The 20507-nt window shown below is 35.7% G+C and overlaps 1 protein-coding gene across 1 annotated transcript; it reads left to right on the top strand.

Annotated features, from left to right (window-relative positions):
- The first annotated feature begins 16219 nt into the window (after positions 1 to 16219).
- On the top strand, positions 16220 to 19021 carry LOC18052627 (indole-3-acetic acid-amido synthetase GH3.10). The gene is made up of 4 exons (XM_006447260.2): positions 16220 to 16656; positions 16752 to 16853; positions 16956 to 17779; positions 18281 to 19021. The coding sequence occupies exons 1-4, from the start codon at positions 16322 to 16324 to the stop codon at positions 18814 to 18816; spliced, it is 1797 nt and encodes a 598-aa protein (XP_006447323.1). The 5' UTR covers positions 16220 to 16321; the 3' UTR covers positions 18817 to 19021.
- The last annotated feature ends 1486 nt before the right edge of the window (positions 19022 to 20507 follow it).

Genomic DNA, 20507 nt, shown 5'->3' with positions numbered 1-20507 from the left:
ATACTCTAGTAATTTTTATGAATATAATTGTTATTTCGGTTGACCACCCATCTAATAGTTTCAGTTAAGATAGAGCAGCAAAAGGGCATGTCTTAGCGGATATTATTAGAGTATTACTTGATCTTAAATCGAGTTTCCTGGATTAAGTTAACTTGAATCCCATAAGGGCAATACTTGAAGTTAATATTTGTGACACGCTAGACATAGGTGTTCACCTTGTAGGGTGGAACGACTAAAGACCATAATGCCATACCATAAGTAGATTATCAGCTGGTCATTGTTAATAGATTTAAGGGTATGAGACTTCCAATATGCGGCAGCTGAGGATGCAGATAAACTCTGCCCAGTGATGTAGTACTAGTAGTAACAACTGGAACTAACTTGATGAAAAATAGTCAACCCCAAAGGAGAGTTTAATCATTCAACTACCATAATCTCAATTGAACCTTGGACACACTTAACCTAGTTATTGCATTACAGTATTGTTTTATTTAATTCTTATCTTAATCATTGATTACGATAGACAGTACTTGACAATTGCTTGCTTCGGTTGTAAGACTTAGAAAGGGAAGAGGAAGATACAGAAGAGGAGGAAAGAGAGGCAAAACTCCCAAAGGTGACTCCTTCATGCAAAGGGAATGAGAAAATTTTGAAAAAAGAGAAGTCAGAATCAGATTGGGAAGTGGATGTGGATGCAGCTATCAAGTAAGCTATTAGCCGAGTTGCTAGAATAGAGGAAGCAAAAAACAGCCTGAAAAACCTTATTTCCTGCATCACTGTTGAGGAACCTACTGCAGCTGCTACATAACAAACTCCAACAAAATCTCTTACCACAATAACCAAGGTATCCAGCAAACACAAACAGACACAAACCTCTAGAAGAGCTACAACACTAGAAGAGCCAGAGCATAAGCGAACAAGACCAACTCAGCTTAAAGCCATTAAACCTGCTGGAACCCTATCAATAAGTCCAACTCCGAGCAAGAAAAAGAAGCAGCCAGCTGCCATAACACAATGTTCACCTAAGGAACGTTTGCGAAGTGCAACTAAGAAGAAGTGAACCTTTTTTTCAGTTCACTGCCAACCCAATTTAATTTTTCAATTTCTAAAACTTTTCTTTAATTTTAAATTGTTTATTTTGCATTTCTTTCTTACAAGTGTATGCATGTGTGGTTTGTTTTGTTTTGTGTGCTTGTGAGGACATAGCACCGCTCAAGTTTGGGGGTTGCGTTATGATATAAAGTGTTTGTGAGTGCATGTGTTTGTGTTATGTGTTATGTGAAGCTCTGTTATCTAGTAATTTTGTATGGATTGGAAAACCTAATGAAGATAAATTGAGTGTCATTCAGTATTTGTGAACTACCAAGTAGGGATAGTTTATAAATAGAGGTTGAAATTTTATTCCAACACTTAGGCTTAGGTTGAGTTTTATGAGAATGCCGTAGCAGAGCCAGGAAAACAAAAAAGGGAAGAAAATATCTCAAGTTTGAGAGTAAATTTTTTATTGAATTATGCCTCTAATGAAATAAATTCTACTCTAAAGGCTTAAGTTGCTGAGTAACCAGGGTCAAGTATGCACCCCATATAAAAACTTGAGTTAAAAGGCAACAAGAGCTATGAGCATTGATGTAGCAACATGTCTATATAAAAAAAGTCCTCTGTCTAGGATATTGAATAGCCAGATCTGTTCATGAGCCCCATGTTCAGCCTTGAATTAAAGGTGTCTTTAGATAAGACTATATTATAGCTTTTCAAATGTTAATACTGCAACAACTCTGATCTGTGCATTGGTTGAGTAATTAGATGTCATCATTACAAGTGATCGACCTTCGCATGAAACATCAATGGCACATTGAACAAAGTTTGACTAATAAAATAAAATTATTGTAGCATAGTTTGAGCTTATTTGTGATTTCTGCTCCCCCAAATGTGAATGTGCTTATGTTTCACCTTTGAGTTATATATAATGTCTGTGCAATGCTGCAGTACCTCTGAAATTTGATCAAAGTAACACACACATACACGTTGGATAGAATGAGGCCTAAGTCTAGAACTAAACTGTTATGACAATTTTGCATGATTAAGAGAGTGATCTGAGGGTTTATCAAACCTTACAAACTTGATGATAGAGCTAAGTTATTTTTTGCATGATTGTGTGATTGAAGTGTTGATGTTGTTGTCATTACTTGAGGACAAATAATGGTTTAAGTTTGGGATGTGATAACTCTATGAAATAAGTGTTATCATGACACTTTTAAACTTAAATCAAGATTACTTAGAGAGTAAATGACATATTTTTATTGCATTTTAGTTATATTTTATATGAATATCCATTTTAGTTTATTTTTAATAAATTTAATTTGTTTTAGATTAATTTATTCTTTGATCATATGCATAATTTTAGGTGACCAGAAGCTTAAATTTTAAGTAACATGCAGCAGTCGTTGCTGTAGCAGTCCTAGAGAATTGACAAAGAAGATTTCACGCGAGATACTTCGAAGATTGCGATCTGGAGTTTCCAAAAATGGAAGATATGCGCCCTAGACTTCCGATTGCCCTAATTCTAAGCTATAAAAGTCGTCACCTAAGGAGTAAACTGGAGAGAAAAATACAAGAAAAACAAAAATCAAGAGAGAGATTGAAGGCTGAAACAAAGGAGAAATCACAGAGATTAATTGGAAATCAGTTCTTCTTATTCTTTTCTTATTTTCTATTTATTCATGAGGATGTATTTAATGGCTGGAACTCTTTTATTTATTTTTCTATCGCAAATCATGAACTAAATTCTCTTGTGGTTAAGTAATAAATGATCTTAATGGATGTTTGACTGATATACGAGTGTTGCTCTGTGTTTGTTATAGCATTTTGTCTTAATTGATCTTAATTTAATTCTCTATTTTGGCTGATCACCCATTTAGGGATACTAGCTAAGAAAGAGCCTAAAAAAGGTCTGACTTGTGCATCTAATTAAGACAATACTTAGTTTTAGATTGGGTTTCCTAAGTTGAGTGAATCTCTATTTGAATAAGGTCATGCTTGATCTAAAATTAGTGATGAACTAGATAGAGGATTCACCTTGTAGGGTAAATAGGACCTAGATCGATTAATGTTATATTTAATGTTGGCGTAACAATTGGTCACTATTAGGTTACATTAGATATTAGATATCCAACAGGTGACAACTGAGGATACATGAGAGATTCTGCCCAGTGTTGTAGTAGATGTTGTAACAGCGATACTATAATTGAAAAATAGTTAATGCCATTAAGTGAGTTTATTCACTCAACTACTTTATTCCCATTGGTTACATCCTTGTGCTTGACGTGAAAATTTTATTTATTCATTGCATTTTTATTTTAATTAGTTTATTAGTTTCATTAGTTGCTTTATTTTAATTTATAACAAACTGCACTGTTAAGATTGTTGTAGCGAGTCAGATAACATCAATCTCTGTGGAGACGATCTAAATACTCATCAATATATTATTTATTGTGTACACTTGCACATTGACATCTATAGCATTAGAGATTGCACATACCACCCCCTTATTGTCGATTAATAAAAATAAATAAAAATATATCTAGAGGGGAACATGAGCCAAAATCTACAAGCCAAGAAATAAAGTAAACTACCGAAAGCAACAAAAGAATAAAACAAGACAAATTAGAGAAAATAAACTAAGACTAAAGCCTAACAAGAAAAGATTAAGAGAACTCATAATAAGAGTACCTGCTGTAATACTTGTAACTAGTGAGTAAAATGAAACATTTCTTAGAACCAGAGGCACGTGAGCCAGCAATATTGAAGTTCAGGCTAAGATTAAGCCCTAATACCCTCAAGCTTAGACGAAAAGAGATCATCAGTAGTAGAATTCCCATTAAAACTAAAATCCTCATTAGATTGAAAAGTGATGCACTTGGACACCCACTGTTATATTGTGAATATCATCCACCATAGTCCTAAATAAAGTAGAGCACTTGGACACCCTCCAAGTACCCTGATCATCCAAAATTGAAGGAAGAGGAACAACATTCCCAATGTATGCACTCAGAGCAACAGTATCCCTCAAACTAGCATCATCATAAGCTGTAGGCTCAAGAATCAAAACGGACTCAACCTGGGCTTTAAAATGTAGCCTATCATCTAAGGCTTCGATCAAATGAATAATATGGCTTAAAAGTTTATCATCAAGAGCAAAGCTAATCTAAAATCTCAACCTGATCCACAATAGCTTGGGAGGAGATATTCAGATCAACAAAGTCTATAAGGTTAGCCCGTAGGACAAATTATTTGTAACAACAATAGCAAAGTGAGGGCAAGAGCCACTAGTGGCTGAACATCAACTACTAACAAAGGATTCTTCTTGTTATCCCAAATGACACTTTCCTTTTACACATCAACAAGTGGTTGGGGCTTACAAAGCCTAGGATTCGCCACATAACACGTATTAGTAAAGTAACCTAGGCGCTTACATGAAGCATAATAATACAAAACTCGCTCAAACACAATACTCTGCCAGCAGGTAGAGTAACCCTCACCAATCCATTATTGCCACGACACGTCGCACTCCACTAAAATTCTAGCAGCATAGGGTCTTTTAATAAAGGTCGTAACATGATCTACACGCAAGGATTTACCAATAACAGCAACAATCGAAAAAAGTGTGTATTTACGGTTAATAAAATAAACAGGTAAATAAGGCAAATAAACACAAAAAAGAACAATAAGAGACTCTTCAAATAATCTAAAAATAGTGGATTATTTTAAAAATATGTATAGTATGACATTGACATACCAAGATTACATAATCTAAAATCTTGAATAATCTTCCTCAAGCTGAAGCTTAACTAAGACATGTCTATTGTCCAATAAAGGAACTTTGTAATCCCCTTTTAACTCCCATGAACCAAAAAAAAAACCTTACCACATCGAACGAAGGGCGACAAAAAAAAAAAAAAAACCTACCCACTAAGGAGAGCTTAAAAGGTATAGCCATAGAATAACTTTAACAGGGGTAAAGTAAACTCCAGGCTCCCCACGATGAAGAGATACAAGTTTAATAGGAACCCCAGAATTGTTAAAACTTGCAATAACATTAATAAAAAGACTTATGAGGCCAAGTACTAAAACAAGGATTTAAAATAGTTGTAGGATGAAGAACCAAAGCATATGAAGGTTAGGAAAGTTGCTATTAAGATGATATAAGAGCTGTGTGAAGCTGTTGAAAAGGTTGAAAGGTTACCATAGATGTTACATGGGTGTATTTTGGCAAATATATCAGCTTTATATCTCTATAGATATCACTCAGCCATTGAAAAAGATTTTTCTTTAAAGCAAGAGAATGAAAATAAAATGGACAAGTAGGAGAAATATGAGAATGAGTACGGAAAAGATGAAGAAAAAAGTGAAGAAAGAAAGCAAAGGAGATTTCTATGCTAGTACAATATGAAAGGCTACTAGATTTTTGCTATTTTTGTGGTTATATTCGCCATCAGTATAAAGAGAATGTTGATTGCAAGAACAACTGAGAGAAAAAAATGGCGTATAGGTTATGGCTGGAGCCCATAATGGCACAAAAGCAAAAGAAGAATAGAAAGGAAAGGAAATTAAAAAAGCAGAACCAGATAAACAACGGCAGCCTTAAAACAAACATGGTAATATACGGTAAAAAAAAAAAAAGAGTAAGCTGAATTTCGGAAATATTAGGTATGAGTCAAAATCCATCACAGGATGGGAATATCCCAAAGATGTCAAATCAAAATAAAAAAACACCTAGAGACAACTAGTATTGATTTAACGTTGAGAGATGAGGTGGTAAGTGAAAAACCTATTAAGAGGGAAGTTAAAAGTGAAATTTCAAACAAGAAGCTAAATAGAATTTCAAACAAGAAGCTAAATAGAAGAGAAATGGAGGTGATTATGTTTAGCCTAAAAAAAGTTCATGTCTCAGCAGAAGTAAGCCTAAATGCCGGCCAAAATAAAGCAGATATAAGAGACGTAGATAGGCCACAGATAAATATACTAAACCCAAAAAAATTACATGGAAATTATAGGCTAAAAATGCGGAAACGTCTATTAAGCTCAAAAATGGACAAAAAACAATAAAAAAGCCCAACAGAGAATTTTTTTTTTTTACTAGCCCAAAAACAAAAGGAAAAAAATAGGCATCAACTTAGCAAAAATTATCTGACTCTCCAAATGCTAAGTGCAAGTTGAGGTTAGAAATGCAGAGTGATAGAGAACAGAGAGATTGGAGTTGTATCTATGCTTACGGAAGAATCAACAGGGGCGGCTAATTACTAGCCCCGCCGATAGCCATGAAGATCATAAGTTAGAATGTTCAAGATTAGGGAATGACTGAGCATTCCAACAAGGTTCTCCATATACATAGGCCTCAGTTGATGTCTTTATATAAGACGAAGCTAATATCTATGCAAATGAACTAAGTTAATTTCTATGCAAATGAAGGACAAAGGTGAGGATTTAAAGTTCGATGATTATTTTACTATTGATAAAAAGTGGTTTTAGGTTTGGGGTCAACAAATGATCAATCAATAATAGACTAATTGGTGAATGATCGTTTAGTGACTTATAGGCACAAGTGCCATTTTCGTCGTGTACTCTTAGCTGGGAGCCTCCACACATGTGTATACTTAAAATTCTCCAAAACTTGGTAGAATAGTGTAACAAGTGCATGTGTACAGAATTCTCTAGATTTTATAGCAAGTTACGCAAAAAAAAAATTATATTATTAATAGAAAAATATCTATATGTTAGAAACAAATAGTAATATAATATTTAATAGGAATAAAATATTAAAAACTATTCAGTAATGAATTGCAATTAATATTGAATAATTTTCAATATTTTTACTTCTATTAATTATTATATTACTAATTATTTCTAATATATAGAAATTATTCTAAACTCTGAAATAGTAGTAGATATAAAATCATATAGTAAGCATTATACAGACACTATTGTTCATGTTGAGGATGGGAAATCATTGGAGATGTATTCGCATGTATGGGACTATGTTATATAGATTAACAAGCCTCTTGTCACTGCCCTAGCTTTGTTTTAGGGATTTCAATAAAAGTTTATAAGGAATAATAGAAATGTAATAGCAAGGAATGAATTCAAAGAGGCCATTATATTTTATAGTTTAAATGATTTAAGGTATAAAAGATACCCTTTTTATATGGTCTAATAGAGTTGTAGCCCTCATTTGTAGAGAAAGGGCAAGATAAGTTCTTTTGTTGCAAGAATTAGGGAATTGTGTTCCCTGAAAGTACAGCTACAAATCTTATGATATAGACATCTGACCATAATCCAATATTGATAGAAATAAAGGAAAGATAAAAGGGTTAAGTACAGTAGAAAATCCTTCACCAATTCAATATGAGGATATGTGGAGTCAATATAAGAGGTGTAAAGAGATTGTAAAATAAAAGTGAGTGGACTATAGTATATGGAATTGCAAGAATCCTATATCCTTATTCAAGAAGAAGGCAAAGGATTGGATGGTCGATTTAAAGCTGTTGAGTAAGAATAATTTTTATAGAAGGAACTTGATTAGTTACTTTATCAGTTACAAAGCATCAAAGAAAGCTATGAGCAATATGTAGACGGCAATGAAATCAAGCACATTGAAAGACAAACATATGCCATTTTGTTGGAGGAAAAGTTTTATTAGAGGCAAAGGTCTAGAGCAATATTGCTTCAGGAGGGCAATAAAAGCACCAATTTTTTCCATTCCAAAGCTTTATCTAAGAAGAATATGAATACAATCAAAGGGCTTTTTAATGAAAACAACAAATGGATAGTTGAAACAAATAAGTTAGAAAGGCTCTTTTGTGAATATTTTGCTAAATTTTTGTTCTCTTCAATACACCCTACTCAGAGTCTGTTGGAGAATGCAATCAAACATATACCAAATAAAGTGAATGCAAACATGAATGATCAATTGAACCAGGCCTCCACTGTAGAGGAGATAATTGTTGTTTTAAATTAGATCCATCTTACAAAAACTTTGGGTCCTGATGGATTACCAGTTGTTTTCTTTCAAAAACACTGCAAAGCTATTAGCTAAGGAGTTATATCCATCTGCCTACACATTTTAAATGAAAGAGGCAAAATTGCCCCTTTAAATCACACTTACATTATCTTAGTTCCTAAGATTGCAAAATATAAGAGAATGCTGGATTTCAGACCTATCAGTCTATACAGAGTTTTTTTAGAGTAATAGCTAAGACAATAACTAATAGGTTAAAACAGATTCTGCGTTTTATGATCTCACCCACTCAAAGTGCTTTCAATCCAAATAGACTCGTAACAAACCACATATACTCTAATTATGAGTGTTTGCCCATAATAAGGCATAGTAAAGGAAAACAGAAAGGCTTTAGCGGTTTTAGAATTAGATGGAGCAGAATTTCCTAAAACATATAATGGAACAATTAGGATTCTCTTTAATAAGTAGATTTGATAATATCTTTCTCAGTGTTGATTAATAGAGTAGGTAAAGATCTAATTCAACCTCAAATAGGTTTAAAACAAGGATGTCTGTTATCTTTGTACTTTTTTATTTTGTGTGTAGAGGTTTTCTCAAATCTTCTAATCCAAGTTGAAAGCAAAAATTTGTTCCAAAGACTGAGATTCAACAAAGAGTTATCAATAAATCATCCCCCTTTTGGAGATGATAGCCTACTTTTTACAATAGCGGCTATTAAAGATTGCTCAAATTTAAAAAAACATATTCGATTACTATGCTATTGAATTAGGCCAAATCTTCAACTATGAGAAATCGTTTATGTTCTTCAGTGCAAGTACACAACCAATGTAGGTAGCTATAATTAAGAATGTTTTCAGGCTCTAAATTGTGTCTAAACCCGAAAACTATCTTGGATTAACTTCAATGGTAGAAAGGAAAAAGCTTACCTTCTTTAATGATGTTAAGCTTAGAGTCCTAGGCAAGATATCTAATTGGCAAACTAAGATGTTTTCAAGAGGGGGAATGGGAATGCTTATCAAAGTAGTGCCTCAGGCAATTCTTACTTATGTTATTATTACGTTTAAGTTGGCAATAGAGTTATGAAAAGAAATCCAAAAAGAAATTGCATGATTTAGATGGAATTCAAAATCTAATTAGAAATCAATTCATTAGTCCAGGTGGGAGAAAATGTGTGAGGCAAAGTGCAAAGATGGGTTGGATTTTAAAGACCTAACTAGTTTGAATCAAAATTTAGTGGCCAAAAAAGGTTGGAGAGTCATTCAAAACCACAAATCCTTAGTGGTAAAGGTGTTGCAACCTAGATACTTCAAAAGCACTTATTTTTTTAAGGTAAAATTGGGATCAAAACTATCTTATATATGGTGAAGCAATTTACAGGGGAGACAAGGTATTCAAAAGGGATTGAGATGGAGATTGGAGATGGAAAGCGTCTTAAGATATATCACAATTGCTAGTTACCAAGACCTACAACATTCAAGCCTTTCTCTCCTTCAGAACTATCTTTAGATTCTATAGTATTTGAGTTCATAGTTAATGATGATAGATGGAAAGAATTGTTAATTGAACAGGACTTTATGGGAGAAGATGTGCGCAAATTTAAAAGAACAAGAGTCTTGCATCAGATCCACCCCATGATATTTTGATAACAAAAAAAAAGAATACTCACTAACGAGTGGGCATCAAGCAGCTTTAACGCTAAAATTTATAGATCGACCTAGAAGTTTAAATAGTAAGCAACCTTCATAGAATATTATCTGGACTTTAGACTTACTAGCAAGAATAAAGAGTTTTATACGAAAAATAGTAAAAAACTTACTATTTACAACAGTAAATCTTTAGGAAAAAAAAAAGGTTGTTGCAAAATCATTGGTGCCAAAGATGTAGAAAAAAAAAGAGGAGAATACATTTCATGCTCTTATTGATTGTAAAGTATCTTAAAAAAATATGGAAGCTCACATGCTATTGAAATTAAATTGTTGGATAGCAAAGATGTTTTAAGATTTGTGCTATAAATGGCAAAGAAGAGGAGCAAATATGAGGAACTGATAAATACATTATATTATTCAAAGAATCTTCTTACCATTAAGAACAAAAAAGAAGATTTACAAATATTAGTTGTAAGAGCAGAAGTTGTGGTGCACTCTTACAGCAAAGTCAGACAACCATAAGTACACTAAACATTAGAAAGAAAAGTTACAACAACCAATAGTAGAGCCCCTCACCTAGAGGATGGTTGAAAGCTAATGTGGATGCAACAATAAAAGAAGATCAGAATAAAGTAGGATTGGAAGTATTGATCAGAAACTCATAAGGAAAATGTATAGCAGTTACCATGAAACCATCAATAATCCATGGAAGTGTAGTTTTTGCAGATGCTAAAGCTACAAGGCTTGGCTTAGAATTTGCAAAAAAATGCAAGTTAATTTCCACTGATTATTGAAATAGATTCTCAAGAGATAGTAGACTTGATTTTGGACAAAAAAAATACTCAAACTAAAATCTTTTGGATTCTTCCTAAGATTCAAGCAAGATTGAAGAGTTTATTATTGAAATGAACTCAAACTCATCAGAACAACGTGTCGGTTTTAAGTTGTGAAGATGAGTGACGTGTCATTTCAGTTGAGCAAGATACCAGAGCTGACAAATTGTTAATGTCGTACAAGACCATTAAATCTCATGTGTCTAATGCACGGCTGGTTTAAACTTAAACGACATTGCTAACAGTCGTTTAAGGAAGGCTTTATAATAGTGCGTGAGAAGCTCGTGATAGGTCAGTTAAAAGGTTGTTAGATTTAGAGGGAAAAACATGGATCTGTAACACCTGCACAACCTATATATAAACGAGCTAGTTCTGGTGTTATCTTGCGTGATCAAGGTGAGATTTATAAGGCAGCCATAGCGAGAGTGAAGCTTTGTGAGTGATCTTTGTATTGTGATTTATCAACTCTGTAACCTTGAAACTTAATAAAGTTACTCCCTGTGTTGGTTTCTCCAGTGGATGTAGGCACCCTCAAAGGTGATGAACCACTTAAGTTCTTGGTTGTTCTTGGTTCTTCAGGTTGCGTTCTTTGATCTGATTATTGTTCTTGGTCAGCTTAGTTTTCATTCTTGAGTCTTTGAGTCTGAGTTGGGTCTTGGGGTATGATTAATCTAGTAATCAAAGGGTTAATTTCACAACAATTGGTATCAGAGCCTTAACTCTGATTTCAAGGTTCAAGAATAGGTTCAAAAGTGGATCTTGAGAAGTTTACGGGGCAGAATGATTTCAATATGTGGAAGATCAAGATGGAGGCTTTGTTGATTACTCAAGGCCTGGGAGAAGCCATAGATTGAAGGAGGTGAGGCTTCATCATCTAAGACCCTAGAACAAGTAGCAGAGATTGACAAGAAAGCCAGAAGCACAATCATTCTGAGTCTTGATGACTCTATAATTCGAGAAGTGGCTAAAGAAAAAACTGTTGCTGGTTTATGGGCCAAGTTGGAGAATCTGTATGTGACAAAGTCTTTGGCAAATAGACATTACATAAAAAGGAAGATGTTCTCACTGAAGATGATTGAAGGGGCATCATTAAATGAGCATATAAATGAGTTCAATAAGGTTTGTGATGAAATGAAGACTATTGATAAAGGACTGAGTGATGAGAGCAAAGTCTTGCTACTAATCAGTTCTTTACCAAAGTCATATGAACACTTTGTAGAAGCATTATTGTATGGGAGGCAAACACTCTCCCTGGAAGAGGTCAAATCTACTCTTGGCACCAAGAAGCTGAAAGATAAGCAAGATAATCCAGAAAGTGAATCAAGTGAGGGACTGATGGCTAGAGGCAGACCTGAGAAAAGAGAAAGCAAGGGAAAGAAACAAGGCATATCAAAGTCTAAATAGAGAAATTTGAAGTGTTTCCACTACCATAAAGAAGGGCATTTCAAAAGAGATTGCCCTAAAAGGAAGATCAAGAATAAAGAAACGAAGGAAAGAACTGGAAATGCAGCCATAGCCACAGAAGAATAACGTAGCTTTGAAACAACTGGAGTACTCATTGCCACAAGTCAGAAACCTCAAGGTTAGTGAGTCCTTGACTCAGGTTGTACCTTTCATATGTGCCCAAATAGAAGTTGTTTTACTTCATATCAGCCATGTGATGGGGGTATGGTTTTAATGGGTAATAACTCAATGTGTAAGGTGGTTGGTAATGGGACTGTTAGCCTTAGAATGTTTGATGGTGTGGTAAGGGAATTGACACAAGTGAGGTTTGTTCCTGAACTAAAAAGGAACTTAATTTCAATTGGCATGCTAGATCAAACAGGTTGTGTGATTAAGGCTGAAAAAGGTGTATTGAGGGTGATTAAAGGCTCAATGGTGATCATGAAAGGTTTAAAACAAAATGGTCTGTATATGATGGATGGACATACTGTTGTTGGGGAGGCAAGTGTAACTGACAGTGGAGGGAACAGATCAATGATGTGGCATTTGAGGATGGGGCATATGAGTGAGAGAGGTTTGAGAGAGTTACAAAAACAAGGGGTGTTTAGGAATGATCAGATAGGAGCTTTGGGGTTCTGTGAAGATTGTATTCTAGAAAAGTCTTCCAGGCTAAGGTTTGAGATTGCAGCTCACACCACCAAAGAGAAACTAAGATACATACACTTTAATTTGTGGGGGCCTGCACAAGTGAATTCACTAGGTGGGTGTAGATATTTGCTGACTTTTATAGATGATTTTTCAAGGATGGTTTGGGTCTTTGCACTCAAAAATAAAGATGAGGTTGGGGAAAAATTCAAAAACTGAAAGATTTTTATTGAAAACCAGACTGGTTTGAAGGTGAAAACTCTGAGGATATATAATGGCTTGGAGTACTGCAATAAGCTGTTTGAAGAATTCTGTGAAAAGAATGGTATTCAGAGGCACAAAACTATCACTTATACCCCTCAACAAAATGACCTTGCTGAGAGGATGAACAGGACTTTGGTGGAGAAGGTAAGGTGCATGCTAATCTATTCTAAGCTCCCAAAAACCCTTTGGGCAGAAGCTTTAAACACAACATGCTACCTAGTCAACAGGAGCCCATCAACTGCTATAGATTGTAAAACACCAATGGAACTTTGGTCAGGAAGAATGGCTGACTATGCAAAACTCATAATTTTTGGCTGCACAACATATGCTCATGTGAAGCAGGGTAAGCTGAAACCAAGAGCATTAAAATATAGGTTTCTGGGGTATCCAGAGGGTGTCAAAGGCTATAGATTGTGGTGTGTTGACTCAAAACCACCACAACGCGTCATAAGCAGGGATGTAAGATTCCATGAAGAAGAGTTATTGAATAAACTAAGGAGCCCTATTAACAACACTGAATCAGGTACTGAGACTAATAAAGTGAAGTTTCCGGTGGAGCCTCAAAACTTGAAAGAACTTGAGCCTAAAACTGAGGGTGCTGAAACAGAACCTGAAACTGGCGTTGAACATGAATCAGCAGAAAGTGAAGAGGACACCTATCAGTTGGCAAGAGACAGAAAGAGAAGGACAATAAGACCACCTAAAAAATATGCAGTGGCTGATTTGATTGCATATGCTTTGAATGCTGCTCAAGAGATGAATGATGATGAACCTAAGACTTATCAAGAAGCTATCACAGGCAAAAACAAGCTGGAATGGAAGATGGCAATAGATGAAAAGATGGCATCCCTGATAAAAAACAAGACCTGAAAATTGATTAAAAAACCAGCTAAGAGGAAAACAGTAAGCTGTAAATGGATCTTCAAGATTAAAGATGGTATACCTGGAGCTGAACCTAGAAGATTTAAGGCTAGACTGGTGGCAATGGGCTTCACACAAAAGGAGGGAATTGACTTCCCTGAAGTATTTTCACCTGTACTGAGACATGCTTCCATCAGAATTATTCTTGCACTTGTGGCTATTCAAGATATGCATCTTGAGCAGATGGATGTAAAAACAGCCTTCCTGCATGGTGAATTACAAGAGGAATTTGTAATGCAGCAGCCTGAAGGGTATGTGACATCTGGTAAAGAAGATTGTATTTGCTTATTTAAAAAGCCTCTGTATGGGTTAAATCAATCACCTAGGCAATGGTATCTGAAGTTTGATAACTTCATGATAACACATGCCTTCAACAGGTGCAACTATGATTGTTGTGTGTACTTCAAAGAGACAAATAGAGGGGGAATGATATACCTTTTGCTGTATGTGGATGACATGCTGATTGTATGCCATGACAGGGAAGAGATCAATCACTTAAAGAAGCTTTTGAGTAAGGAATTTGAAATGAAGGAACTTGGAGAAGCTAAGAGAATTCTGGGAATGGATATCATCAGAAACATGAGCAAGAAGAGTTTGTTCTTAACTCAACAGAGCTACATTCAGAAGGTTCTGGTGAGATTTGGAATGAATGATGCTAAACAAGTACAGACACCATTGGCAAGCCACTTCAAGTTCTATGCTGCTCAGTGCCCTCAAACTCAAGTTGTATACCCTATTCCAGTGCAGTAGGCAGCCTCATGTATGCCATGATACTCACCAGACCTGATATCTCACATGCTGTGAGTTTGGTGAGCAAGTTTATGGAAAACCCTGGATATGAACACTGGAGAGCTGTTCAGTGGATTATAAGGTATCTGAAGGGGACTCTGGAGTTTGGTTTGGTCTATGGTGGAGAAGACAAAAATGGACACACATTGATTGGTTATGTGGATGCTGATTTTGCTGGTGATCTTGATAAAAGAAGGTCACAAACAGGGTATTTGTTTACTCTGGAAGGCTGCACAGTCAGCTGGAAAGCAACATTACAGAATGTAGTGACTTTGTCTATGACAGAGGCTAAGTATACTGCAGCATCAGAAGCTCTCAAAGAAGCAATTTGGCAGAAAGGCATGATAACTGGGTTGGGAGCAAAACAAGAGTCTGTAACAGTATACAGTGACAGTCAGAGTGCTATACATCTTAGCAAGAATCAATCCCATCACGAGAAAACAAAACATATAGATGTTAAGTTGCATTTCGTGAGGCTTGAGGTGTCAAGGGGAGCTGTAAAGTTGCTGAAAATTCATACTGAAGAAAATCCAGCTGACATGTTAACCAAGGTTGTGCCAACTGCCAAGTTCATCATTTGCATGAACTTAGCAGGTATCTGTAGGTTTTAAGAAGCTGCAGATGAGGAGAAGACAACGTGAAAGGAGGGAGCTGGGAGTGTTGAGTTCAAGGTGGAGATTGTTGAAATGAACTCAAACTCGTCAGAACAACGTGTCGGTTTTAAGTTGTGAAGATAAGTGACGTGTCATTTCGGTTGAGCGAGATACCAGAGCTGACAAACTATCAATGTCGTACAAGACCATTAAATCTCACGTGTCTAATGCACGGCTGGTTTAAGCTTAAACGGCATTGCTAGCAGGAAGGCTTTAAACGGCATATTGCCACGTGAATACACATTTCGGGACAACTGCAAGTAAAGCGACGCTATAGTAAGTATTAAATCCATATTTTAAAATATACATACATGTTCACACGAAAATTTTCACGTTACATGTGTTGCATTTTAGATGATTATCAGTTTTAGGTTTTCATGAGCTCCAAAAATCTGGCCGAGTAATTTTTAAATAATTTTAATTGTCAGATTACCTAAATTTGTAACGAACAAAACAGGGAATAAAAAAAAATAAAGTCATTGACTTTACACATCGCACTACCTTCTTTACATCCAAAAAAAAAGTTTCCTGTGTTATGATTACAAAAGCTCATTCATACCCATATAATCTTCATCCTGAAATGATCATGGACTCAAACCCGGATATCTTCATCATGAAAAATCTCATGGAAACAAATGGACATTATTTATATGTTACTTGAAGTTTGAATTTTGAGACAGACAATCTCAGCAAATTTATTATTAATTTGAATGGTGGATCATAAATTGGAGGGAACACTATATAGCATGATGCCAAGCTGTCAAGGCTGGTGGGGTTAGGGGTGGGAAGGGGACGATGAGGGGTCGATTTTCAATTTTGAGAGTTCTCTGGCACATTCTTCTCCATATATCTTTCCAAGAAGAATCGCTCCCTCAAAAAATGATAACATACCATGTCTTGTGGTCTATAAACCATCGTACAAATTTTTTTATTTGTAGCTTCTGCTAATGTATTATTGACAGGTCCGTTGAGCTTTTTCAGTAAGGAATAAATATTTTAACATGTGTGCTCTTCATTTTCTTTGTTTCTTCTCTTCTCAATCTCAATATGCATGTGACAAAAAATAAGAGACTAGTGTGACTCTCACCGCACTAACAACATCAGCTTGCAGCAATGGAAGCAGCTAACAACACCAATGGAAATGGCTATGGAAACAATTATGAGTGTGACATCATCCGGTGGTTCGAATACATATCGGAGAATGCCGGAGAAGTTCAAAGGGAGACACTTCGCCGGATTCTTGAACAGAATTATGATGTTGAGTATTTGAAGAAACGGTTAGGGGACACCAAAATACAAGATATGGATGCATGTGAAATGGAAACTCTTTACACTTCTTTGGTGCCTCTTGCTTCCCATACTGATTTGGAGCCTTATATTCAAAGAATTGCAGATGGGGATACTGCTTCTCTTCTCACTCAAGAACCTATCACCAAGCTTTCCCTTAGGTGGATTCCCCTGCTTTTCACTTTTTCCTATTCTATTTAAAAGAAACTAACTCTTCATGATGATTGATGAACTTCAATTTCTTCCTTTTTCTAAGCTCCGGAACCACAGAAGGAAGACAGAAGTATGTACCATTTACAAAACATAGCTCACAAACTACTCTTCAGATTTTCAGGCTGGCAGCAGCTTATAGATCAAGGTTAATATCAAGTAGTGTATAGTCAAGCAGTGTATATTATCATAGATGTTGTTTCAAATTAAGTTTCTTGTGCTTTAAGCTTTTCCTTGACATTTTTGTTAGGGTTTATCCAATAAGGGAAGGAGGGAGGATTCTAGAGTTCATATACAGCAGCAAGCAGTTCAAGACAAAGGGAGGCTTAACCGCAGGAACAGCAACAACACACTATTATGCAAGTGAAGAGTTCAAAATTAAACAGGAAAAGACAAAGTCCTTCACATGTAGCCCAGAAGAGGTCATTTCTAGTGGAGAGTACAAGCAGTCCACCTATTGCCATCTTCTCCTTGGCCTTTTCTTTAGTGATCAAGTAGAGTTCATAACATCCACTTTTGCTTACAGTATAGTCCAGGCTTTTACAGCATTTGAAGAATGCTGGCAAGACATTTGCATTGATATCAGAGAAGGAAGTCTCAGCTCATCAAGAATCACATTACCCAAAATGAGAAAAGCTGTTCTGGATACTATTTCTCCAAAGCCATATTTGGCTTCAAAAATTGAAGTGGTCTGCAAGAAGTTGGAAAGTTTAGATTGGTTTGGTCTAGTTCCTAAGCTGTGGCCAAATGCTAAGTATGTGTATTCGATAATGACAGGGTCAATGCAACATTACCTGAAAAAGCTGAGGCATTATGCTGGAGACTTGCCACTAGTGAGTGCTGATTATGGGTCTACTGAAAGTTGGATAGGAGTCAATGTTGATCCTTCATTTCCCCCTGAAGATGTTACTTTTGCAGTAATACCCACTTTCTCTTACTTTGAGTTCATACCTATTCATAGGAGAAAGCAAGATTGCAATTCAGCTATTGATGATTTCATAGAAGATGAACCAGTGCCACTCTCTCAAGTCAAGCTTGGACAAGAATATGAGATTGTCCTCACCAGTTTCACAGGTAAATCTTTTATTTCAATTTCAATTAAAATCCCCATTTCTATGAATAGAAGTTTCTCGTGTTCAATTCTACACGTGTTTTTTTTTCCTCCTTTCTTTTTCCTCCAAACTGCAACCTCTGTAGCACCTCCTAATTGAGAAATTTCAATAATTTTGATAATTCTTAGTTGTTTTGACATGAATGACCTTCTTTATATAGACAAATAGTTGAACGTACAATACTGGATACGTCTTTCTTGTACCTATTGCCATATTCATCTTGCAACAAGCCCAACATCGATCGATAAGAAGAAACAGATGTAGACGGTCTAGGATTAGCATACCAATAATCCTGATTAAGTGTAGCCATTTTTCAAGATCGACACAAAAAGAAAAATATGATTATTGCTAATGCTTGTAAGGTTTTTTGTGGACGGAGGACTTACAACACATTGCCTTTACTATTTTGGACTCTTATTGGGATATTTTTCTTATCTTAAAGTTTATACATTGTTTCTTTCAGGGCTTTATAGGTACAGATTAGGAGATGTAGTAGAAGTGGCCGGTTTTCACAAAGGGACCCCAAAATTGAACTTCGTATGCAGGAGAAAGCTTATCTTGACTGTTAATATTGACAAGAATACTGAAAAGGACCTCCAATTAGTAGTAGACAGGGGATCTCAGCTACTGAACAAGACTGGAGCCGAGCTGGTCGATTTTACAAGCCATGCTGACATTGTAAATCAACCAGGGCACTACATTATTTACTGGGAGATCAAAGGAGATGTTGAGGAGGGAGTTCTCAATCAATGTTGCCGCGAAATGGATGTTTCCTTTGTTGATCCTGGATACGTTGTGTCCAGGAGAACAAACTCAATTGGCCCATTAGAGCTTTGTATTGTGAAGAGAGGGGCTTTCAGGATGATTTTGGATTATTTCGTAGGAAATGGGGCAGCATTGAGCCAGTTCAAGACCCCTAGGTGCACTAGCAACCAAGTTCTTGTGAGAATTCTCAATGATTGGACCATTAAAAGGTTTCATAGCACAGCTTATTGTTGAATAAAAAGGTCAAATTTTGCTTGGCCGGTTACTTCTAAGGAATATTCTGTAACCTAGAATTTAACAGTGTCAGATGTTGAAAGTCATTTGGGTGGGGGGCGGGGGGTGTGGGAGAATGGAGTATCATATATACATCGGAATTGAGAATAATTTTTGCCTTTTCTTCAGTATTACTCTAATTTTCGTATCCCCTTACATAGTGTGAACGGACAAAAATAATTGATTGATTCCCAGATGAAAAAATTAAAGTTCTCTCAGTGTTTACTCTCATTATTGAAATATTATATAACACGTGTATTTATCGAGAGTATGTGATTTTCTCTAATGTGTCTTTACTGATATGTAATTAATGAGAGGTATAGGGGACCAAGAGCATGTGACTTTTTCCAATGAATAATACGAATCATTGGTAACGTCACTTTTGAGATGGAGATGTTAGGGGAAACCATGCAAGCAAAAATGTCCACCCATTTCAATTAACATTTAAATATGTATATATATAGGTACTAACTTTCTTATATAGGATTCCTTATTTAATTTATTAAAGTAGGGTACAAGAAGAAAAACATAATATATATATTTATATATATAACTATTTATTATAGCCTTCATTTTTATTATCAACAACTCTGTTTCTGCTTCACTTATGTTTCTTTACACATGCTAACACAATATAATTTATTGTGTAATTTATAAAAATTCGTGTATTTTTATCTTTTAAGTTTTCTGTTATCATATTCAAATAAGGGGAGTGGAAGGCCTTGTGTTTAAGTTTTGAGGGATGAGGGATGGCCCAGCAATAACTGAGTGGTCCTATTCTGGGCAAATGATAACGAGTTTCAAAACCCCCCCACTTGTTAGAAGATAACGATGACTCATTGTCAAATTTTAATTAATTTCAGTGACGTTTCTACATTAACTGCCTCTCCTTTTCATTGAATCGAAGGCTGGGAATTGTGTCTAAACTTATCACAGTTCTTCTCCCATGCGGGATGATAATTGAACAGTTCAATGGGTCAGCTGACAATTAATCTGGTCGGCAATCAAGCGGGGGCAGGATACAAGCAAGAGTCGCTTGGCTTAATAACTTTGCCTTGGACAATTCACAAACAGTGGAGCGAGCCATGGACTTTCCGCGAAAATGGCAAATAGAAATGGCCCCTCATTGTTGGGAGGGGGGGATCTTGAAGAATCAAAATTCAAAATACTGAACGAAGTAATAAATCCTGCAACTGCAGAATCAGAGACTGTACCTATACTGACGCTTGTACGTGTTCATAATTATCAATCATATATTTATTATAACCGAGGCCTACGAGTGAAGTGATGAGCGGTGAGCTAGCCTACTGCCAGCTGAGCACTAAAAACAAAAAAAGCAAAACAAAAACAAAGTTAGGGTCACTTACAATGCAGCCGCGTGCCATACAGCTGTTTTCTATTTTTTTATTTTTATTTTAAAATTTATTGCCCGTTGGATTGCTGTAATGTAAGCGGTCTACAAGCAATCTAACGGCTTTTAAAATTTTACGCATGAAATGGGCTGCCGAACGAAACAGTTGGATGTGAGAAGTGGCAAATATCAAGATTAATTATCAGGTAGCGACCCTCATTTTAATTAAATACCAAAGACTCCATCAACCCGAAAATTTTGCGTTTTTCACGGATGAGAAAATTACTGTAAATTATGTATT

The sequence above is a fragment of the Citrus clementina genome, unplaced genomic scaffold (assembly GCF_000493195.1).
Source record: "Citrus clementina cultivar Clemenules unplaced genomic scaffold, Citrus_clementina_v1.0 scaffold_2, whole genome shotgun sequence".
NCBI lineage: Eukaryota > Viridiplantae > Streptophyta > Magnoliopsida > Sapindales > Rutaceae > Citrus > Citrus x clementina.
Note: the sequence above shows the minus strand (reverse complement) of the source record. Positions and strands in the feature narration are given on the sequence as shown.

Coding starts and splice junctions, on each gene's coding strand:
- LOC18052627 (XM_006447260.2), top strand. CDS start 16,322: ATGGAAGCAGCTAACAACACCAATGGAAATGGCTATGGAAACAATTAT. Junction 16,854..16,955: donor GCAGCAGCTTATAGATCAAG/GTTAATATCAAG, acceptor CATTTTTGTTAG/GGTTTATCCAATAAGGGAAG. Junction 17,780..18,280: donor TGTCCTCACCAGTTTCACAG/GTAAATCTTTTA, acceptor TGTTTCTTTCAG/GGCTTTATAGGTACAGATTA.